At 46.3% G+C, this 8,639-nt stretch overlaps 1 protein-coding gene across 8 annotated transcripts in view; it reads left to right on the top strand.

The window, feature by feature from the left end:
• The first annotated feature begins 243 nt into the window (after positions 1 to 243).
• The window catches only part of KCNT2 (potassium sodium-activated channel subfamily T member 2), a 222,285-nt gene continuing 213,889 nt past the window's right edge, over positions 244 to 8,639 (top strand). For 4 of the 8 annotated variants that reach the window (XM_053391462.1, XM_053391458.1, XM_053391456.1 and 1 more), the window contains exon 1: positions 249 to 807. In XM_053391462.1, coding sequence (XP_053247437.1) covers positions 713 to 807 — 95 coding nt within the window. In that variant the 5' untranslated portion in view covers positions 249 to 712. Of the gene's footprint in view, positions 808 to 8,639 lie in introns of all 8 variants that reach the window. The other 4 variants (XM_053391460.1, XM_053391459.1, XM_053391457.1 and 1 more) reach the window with 2 other exon arrangements.

The following is an 8,639-nucleotide window of genomic DNA, read 5'->3' as shown; positions in this document are numbered from 1 at the left end:
AGAAAAACTCCCCTGGAAACTCATTAATTTGGGAATAATCTCAAAGAACTTAATGGAACTGGATGCAGGTTTATCCCGAGCGCATCTTTCAGACCTGCTAACCGGCTGCTTCTCCCCCAGCCACTTTGCTCAGTCCTGGCCTGCGCGAGGAAACCCCCTTCTGCCCTCCTTCGGCTAATGAAGCGAGGCTCGTTATTGGTGGAGGGGCCGAGGTTCCCGCCGACGTCACCGACCTCCGCTTCCCCACCCGGGCGGTCGCCGATTGGCTGCGCTCTCAGCGGCATCTCCAAACGGCATTTGCATGGCTGGCTGGGGATGTGCTGGCAGAGGATAGGAGCGAGCAAGGCGAGCCTTTTGTTGTCGGCTGGAAGGAGCTGCGCGTGCCTCGGAAGGCGCTGCCCGGTTGGCTGAGACGCACGCGGGAGCGCGCGCGCGCGTTTCTCCCCCTCCTACTTTGCCTCCTGTTGCGATTTCAGACGCCCGGACGGGGGAGCTGGAGGAGGGGGAGGGTCTCTCGCGCAGCAGGTGGCGGGGAGTTACAGCCTCACCTGTGGGGAAAAGATAGAGCCCCGCAGCGCCGGCGGCGCCTCCTCTCCTCTCTCGGCTCCAAACGCGTCGCTGCTGCCGCCGTCTTGTCTGCTTGCTGGCTGCTGCTTCTGCTGGTGGTACCTTGCAGCCTGGAGGGTTTATTTCCCTCTCTCCTAAAGGCAGGATGGTGGATCTGGAGAGCGAGGTCCCCCCGCTTCCTCCGAGGTACAGGTTCCGGGATTTGTTGCTGGGCGATCAGGGATGGCAGAACGACGACAGGTGAGTTGGAGAAGAGGTGGAAGGGAGGCTGCTCCGAGGGGATGTTCCTCCAAACGAGGAAGATGCCCCTGTTGACTTTTGCCCTTTGTTTGCAGCACGCATCGCCTGGAGATGCAATGATGCAGGGATGCAGCGTTCCTCTTGCAACTCCGTCTGTCCGTACGTGCCAGGGCTTGCATGCGTGCCCGCAGCTGCACCCGCACGTTTCTCGTGTATAGGCATAACGGCTCGCGTGTTCTTGCTGAGGGGGTTTATTTCCTTAGGCTGGCGGCGGCGCCCTGATGTTTATCAGCTCCTCGAAGTTGCCCGCGGCATTTCAGTGTCACTTGAGCCGGCGCCAGCCCTTTGTACCTGTTACTCTTCCGTGCGCGCACACGCATTTGTGCCCGTCTTGCAGACCCGTGTAAAGTCTAGCCTACTGCTGTTGTGTGTCTGTGTGTATGTCTACACACACACACAACCCGGCAGTTATCCCACTGTTATCCCACACTAATCTTCTTCCTTATCTGTGGACGCTACATTTCCTACCACCCTTCATGATATATGTCTGTACCTTTACCTTATGTCTGAGGCTACACACATGCCCATCAGTACTTCCCAATTCACGCAGGAGATTATCTGCCTCTGATGTGTGTGAGATCCCTGAAGTGTTTACCCAGGCTGGCTTTCCCTTTGGACGAAAGGATGAAACTACTAGCAGTGATTTCCCCCCTTCTCCCTCTCCCTTTCTCTCCGTCAGCTTGTGCCATCTGAAGCCCAGTGCCCGTGTTGAGCATTGCTCCTTCTGTATCACGTGCCCCTTATATTGGGAGAGATGTCTAATAATAAATGCATTGCTTCCATATATGACATGGTGATTGATGCTTGTCAGCTCAGATTGCGATGCACTTCTAAAAACATGGTGTATTTGTTCCACATTGCACTGAAGATGAATCCCGACCTCAGGTTGGTGGGTGCTCTTCTGGCCAGGTTGTGAGAAATTTCTAAAAACAAAAAGTCCATTTTACAAGCTTCTGTCTCTTAAAGCACATCCTGCTCTTATATGGGGCGTCAGTGGTCTTCTGCCAAGTGGATGATAAAGTCCACACCTGTTTTGCTCCAGCAGTCCTGCAGCACTCAGGTGTGCCGAGTCTCTTGCAAATTTCTCCTTAGGGTCTTAAAAAAGAAATGGTATTGATCACAAGAATATCTTTCTCCAGGACCCATATTTTAAGAATGGGTTCTTCTTGCCTACTTTCCCTGATGGGGCTGAGCTACCTTGTCTCAGGTGTTAGATATCCTATGAATGCTGTGCTGTGGTGGAATCTTTTTACAGTGATCACTGAAATTCAGAATGTGTGTGGGGGGGAATGTCTTGGTGGATTCTGATTGCAAAAAATCTTGCCAGTGTTCCTTGAAACCTGCATGGATTCCTTTTTACTTGAGTGGAATATGTCAGAAAGTCATGGCTCTAGAACGAACATCTAATCCCACTCCTGACCTGACTGATACATGAAACCCAGCACTATTGCATCTGTGTACAATCAGAGAATATTCCTAACCAAGTGAGATGGACAACCAAGATACTGTCCCAAAAATTTGTGCAGCAGATCTCTCTGATTCCCCCCCCCCCAATTTTACCTTTTCGTTTATATTTTATGTAAGATGGAATAAAATAATAAAATGGAGAAAATATGCATCAGAATTAAAGCAAACCAGAAGGCAAATTGTAGGCAAATTGTGTTACTATCAGTATGATCCTATAAAATATCTCCTTGGATGGAAGTCCCATTATGTACAATGAGACTTATTCCCTGGTATGTGGGTATAGGTTTGCAGCCTGAGAGACAGTTTTGAAATCCAATCGTATAGCTAAATTAAAAAGAGAGAGACCACTCTGTATATGGTAAGTGGAATCTAGAAGTTAGAAGGGACCCCAAGGACTTTTTAGAAATCTGGTCCAACCCTTTGCAATGCAGGAATCTCAGCATAGAATCATGAAATTATAGAGTTACCTGTGCCAGTTGGCCAAGTTTGTCAGGTATTGCAGTTCCTTAACCTCTGACTGCTGGTGGGAAGGTGAATGATTTAAGACCATCCCAAATATGTTGGTTGTTGTAAAACAACTGGTACTATAGAGATCCTTTTTTTGTAACTCTTAGCTCCGAGCTGCAGAGGGGAGCAAGGAATTGTTCCTGGTTTTCCTTGTGTTTCTGGGGAAAAAAGACATTTTGAGTTGGCTACCCAGGCGAGACAAAATTTGTTGATCCCTGGTGATGCCGCTGCGTCATACAATGTTTTAAGTTAGATATTATGAGGAAGAGGGGCAGAAAAGACATGAATCAGGAGCAGGAGCAGCTATGTCTCTTGACTCGAAGTGAGGGAACAGGAGTATTGAAGAGATAAAAGCAAATTGTTTGCCATTAAACGGAAGAGCTCTTTCTAAGGGAGGCCAACATGGCTCTCTCACGCCTACCATTTTTATGGTTGGCAAACCACTTTTGTTGTAAAAAGTGCACATATGGTTCTGGCTGCATCATTAAAACTGATTGCTGGCAAATGAAAGTTAAAGAAAGGAAGCACTGCTGATTTTAAGGAGTCTTTATAGGTGTTCATAGTGTTTTGTTTAAGTTGTAGCGTGAAAGTGACATCAGTGGATTCTTGTACACTCCGTGCTAGATTTATCAGGCAACACTTCTTCTCAAGACAAGATGCTTCAGTAAAGGATACTTTCTGAAGATCACAGGTGTTGGTGCACTACTGTATAGAAGTACGTAGCATTTAATTTGCTAAAATTGCCTAGCCAATATCTGAGAGCAGAGATTTGGACTACTGTAATTGTTGAGCTGAAATGGGGGCCACTGTGGTATGTCCGCTTGGGACACATCTGTTGGTCAAATTGCAAGTTCAGGTAATTAAGATGTAACGTGATGAGTTTTCATCCACCAATTTCATATGCTTATGAAAAAGAAAAACAAGGCAGATGAGCAAACCAATCCTTATAAATAGCTGTGACATTGCCGTGTTTGCACCTGTTTGTGCATCCTAATGAGTTTTCTGTAGCACGCCTTGCCCTGAACTTAAGAGCACTGGAAACTGCCTTGTACCAGATCAGGCTATTTGCCCATCCACTCCAGTATTGTAAACTCTGATTGGCAGAGGCCTTTAATATATTTTGCCATTTGATTCTTCTAGCAGGACATGCCAGTTATGAACCTGAACCTCATTTTCCTAAACATCTAGGACTCTGCTACATGGGTAAAGAAAAAGTGTTTTAGATGCGTTATAACACTGTGACACCGGATGGCGCTGTCGAGTCCCATCTTTGGCCAACGTGATTTCCCTTTGGAAGTTTAGAATGTGTTTTTCTGAAACTTTTTCTTTAATGTGTCTAGATCCAGCCCTAGTCTACTGCTGTTCTATAATCCTTCTCCAGAATAAATCCACGCAACTCTGCATCTCGAAGCCTACTGAGGCTTCCGGAGACAATACTTGGCTGCTACCACACCTACTTTGAAATATTCTTTTCAGAAATAAGGCTGCAATCGTAATCATGTTGACTCAGAAGTAAGTCCTCGTGAATTCAACGGGGCTTAACTCTCAAGTAAGTAGGGTTAGGATTGTAGCCTTAGTTTGTTTCATGGGAACATTGATTTTCAGTCATGTTAAATGGATGGTTCGTGTTTGATAGGTGCATATCACTCCTGTGCTATTGTGAAGTTTTTATAACCTCATATGAACTTGTTCTTGCATCTGGTTTCCACATGCATTTCCATCACTAGGTTATTCATCGCCATATCATTTGCATCAGAATGTATAAGCAGACATCACACGAAAAAGTATTTACGATGTGAGCTGATATGAATACTCTATCCATGCATGTGCAAATTGATGCTTTTGTGCTCCCATAATCAATCGATGAATATGCATATGTGAATCAGTACTTGGCCACACTGTATTGCTGAATCCAGCTTTTCCCGACCTTGGCTCTCCAGTTTTTGTTGAACTACAACTCCCATTGGCTGCAGCCAGCATGGTCCAATGGTCAGGTGTGATGGGACTTGTAGTTTAACAGAATCAAAGGACGAAAGGTAGGGAAGTGCTGGCCTAACTGAGCAATACTATGCAGCAAACATCTGTGTGCCTACTGCTGCTCTGTTTCAGCAATGAGAGAATGGGTGCTTCTGCTGCGCCCCTTGATGGCTAGTTAAACCACAGGTGGATAAGTTTAAGGATTTGTAAGAAGTTGGGACCAAATTTCATGTTGGTTAATACCTCTATTAGGTGCAGTATTTCCATTCCAAACAATCAAAGGCTTTGAGGATGTCCTGGGACATGATCATCAGTGGGAGTTTGGTTGTTTTGCTGTGTTCAACCAGATTCTGCAGCTTCCTAATGGAGACTGTTATGTTGCAACCAGCCTGGTCTGGGGCTATCAATTTGTGTAGGAAGCTTTTTAGTCAGTTAGCCAAGATTGATGCGAATATCTTGTAGTCTTGATTTATCAGTGAGATTGGGCGGTATGATTCTATTTTGAGGCTATCTTTCAGTGGCTTGGGGGTAGAGACTATTTTGGAGGAGGTCCAAGTTTTTGGGATGGAGGCCGCTATGATAATGTGGGTCATGTACGGTATAAGGATTTCTTTGAATTTCTTGTAGAATTCTGCTGTAAAGCCATCCAGGCATGGAGCTTTGTGTGGTTTCAGGTTTTTGAGGACCATCTCTATTTCCCCTGGGGTGACAGGACTCTCCACGAATTCTTGCGCCTCTGCAGTTAAGGTTGGCATGGTCAGCCCTGCTAGGAAATTTTTAATTTCCTGCTCAGATGGGTTGCGGGAGGTGTATAGATTGGAGTAAAATTTACTAAGGTTATTTCTTTGGATGAAAATGTAATACTGCCATCTTTTTTGGTGATGCATTGCATAGGTAGGTAAATTGTGACCCAGAGGCCACATGCAAGTCCAGCCTCAATTTATGCAGCTCCCTTCTGAAGTGTGATGGCCTGGGATTCGGACTCAGAGGCCGAACCTGAGGAATCCCAGCCCGCATAGGAGTCCCCGCCTCCAGAACCAGCTGAGTCTGCTCTGGCCCCTGAGGTGATGGAGGACCCATTGCCTGCAGGTGCTCCACTCTCAGCCCCGTCAAGGGAAGAGGAGGTTGCTCTGGGTCTGGTAACCCTCCAGCCTCTGCTGAGCTACAGAGGCTCAGGGCAGAGAGGCGGAGGGAACTAAGTTCCTGCAGGAGGACTGCTCGCCTCCAGGCCAGGAGAGGCGAGTCACCTGTGGACCGGGGCTGCCCTATGCCTCGGGGCAGATAAAAGCCAGCCAGCCCCAGTCCCAAGTTGCGGGAGCAATGTTGTTGCTAGCCTGTTCCTGCCCGCACCCTGTCCTGCTCTACTGCCAGAGTTCCTGACCCCACCCGACTCCCCGCCTTGGACCCATCTACAGCTTTGACAGACAGCCTCCATACCGCATTATCGACCTCGGACTGGACACGGACCTCACCTCGGTTAGCCCCTGGGACCACACATGAAGAAGTTTCCATCCCACCAAAGTTCATTTCTTCCTGTCCATTTCCCCCTTTCTTTTTCCTTGTGTTTTAGCATGTGTTCACTAGCCTTCTCCCTCACAACAAAACACATTTCTACACGGCTTCAGAACAAGTAGAAGGGGCAGCATTTTATTTGCTACAAAGAAATTGATTCCTTTTTGCTCCCCTTCCCACCCTTACTGTTTGCCTGGGAGAATAGAAGTCTTTTCTTAAGCCAAGAACAAATAGGTAGGGTTCTGCTATGTTTGACTCTGTTATGAAAGTAATTCCTTTCACTGGCTTTCAAGAACAGCAGATATATTTGGGTAGAGAAAAAGGTGTGCTTATTTGCAAAGCCATCAGTCCAAATGGAGTTTCCTTCCAAGCAGATCTGCCTGGAATTGGCAATTCTAATCTGATGTTTACCACTGAAGCAAAGTGGTCTTAATTCTGGATTAGTTAACCTAAAAGAATGTTGTCATTGGTTATGGCTTTGCCTATGGCTGGTATGCAGTCCCTGACCAATTCCCCCAAGGGAATATGGCTTTCGCTGGGGAAAAAAGGGTTCCCACTGGATGCTTTAAAGTTTAGACACTCCCTGTCAGTATCACTTCAGAGGTTTGTATTTCTCTCTATGCAGTAAAGGTAAAGAGACCTCTGACCGTTAGGTCCAATCGCAGATGACTCTGGGGTTGTGGCGCTCATCTTGCTTTACTGACTGAGGGAGCAGGCGTACAGCTTCCGGGTCATGTGGCCAGCATGACTAAGCCGCTTTCTGGCAAACCAGAGCAGCACACGGAAATGCTGTTTACCTTCCTGCCGGAGCAGTACCTATTTATCTACTTGCACTTTGACGTGTTTTGAACTGCTAGGTTGGCAGGAGCAGGGACTGAGCAACGGGAGCTCACCCCGTCGTGGGGGTTTGAACTGCCGACCTTCTGATCGGCAAGCCCTAGGCTCTGTGGTTTAACCCACAGCGCCACCCATGTCCCCTCTATGCAGTAGTGTCTGCTAATATTCAGCAGTAAGGATCCTTAATAATATGAAAGGGGAACATGTGATATCCATTCCTGAAACAGAGGATCAAAATAAGGATGGGGCATGTTTGAAAACAAAACTGGAATTCTATTTAAACATAATTGATCAGGGTTAAAGTTTAATGGTTACTCTGCTAAGGCACAACATTTTGTTTCAGTCAGAATCACTTTACAAGTGATTGATATTGACACACAAAAGGACAAAAATATGGCCTCTTTTGATCAATGGATAGATAAGACGACAACTCTTGCAACCCATGAACAGATCACTTTCAGACCAAAGGTTATATATTTATATATTTAATGATGTTGGAATGTATTTTTTGAAACCATGGTGACCCATGAATCAACGTATACTTGAGGGAAACAATAAGTTCATCCATTTACATATATATTATACAGTTCTGTAACCTTAATTAACTTTTATTGTCACGTGGTTACTGTTGTTTTCCTCTACCTTTTAAATTCTTTATGTATTTTCTCTTTTACTTTAAATCACTGTAATATTCTTAATAAAATAATAAGAATTGGAGCATACAACTCCAAAAAAAGAAGACAAACACTTTACAGAAGAAACTAAGAACCTTAATTAAAATGTCTGCTTCAAACCTTATTTCTGATTAAACTAATTCCTCCTAGAATGGCTATTTGTTCTGCTAGGCCAGTAAAGCACTTACAGCCCCTTCCAGGATCTTTTACTTCCCTTCAGGGAAATAAACCGAATTGCCCTGCCTAGCAATTCCCACCCAAGCTAATCCCTAGCCGAGCTATTTCTTAGCCCTATAAATCCTATCCAGGCTATAACCAAGTCCCGTCTGACAGTTTAGCTGTCAGGTGCTAACTTTCCACTCCCTCTTCATTGGTTGACACTCTTGCCAGCCCTGATTGGCTTCTGGGTCTGCAGGAGGATGACCCAAGGTCTGATGGTCACAGATAGGGTCTGGGGAATGAGAAACTAGGAACCCAGGAATAGTTTGACCCAGAAGAGTGTCCCAGCAGACTGGGAGGAAGAGACTTGGATCCCAGGGTGGGGCCTAGCAGGGTGTCAGAGGAGTGCTCAGCTCACATGGCACAGGATATCCAAAGCCTGATGTCTCCCAATGTGGAGTTGCATCTGGCTTCTCCCCCTCTCAACAAGGTGGCCTCCCTTCTTGGTGAGGCATCTGGGTAAAGGTCTAGCATTGAGCCATCTGTCTCCAAGGTCATGGCAGCATCAGCCCTGCTGCAGACCTGCATCACAGAAGCGGCCTCTGCAGAGGAAGAGTTGTTTACTTGCCTAGTCCTGGG

The sequence above is a fragment of the Podarcis raffonei genome, chromosome 6 (genome assembly GCF_027172205.1).
Source record: "Podarcis raffonei isolate rPodRaf1 chromosome 6, rPodRaf1.pri, whole genome shotgun sequence".
NCBI lineage: Eukaryota > Metazoa > Chordata > Lepidosauria > Squamata > Lacertidae > Podarcis > Podarcis raffonei.
Note: the sequence above shows the minus strand (reverse complement) of the source record. Positions and strands in the feature narration are given on the sequence as shown.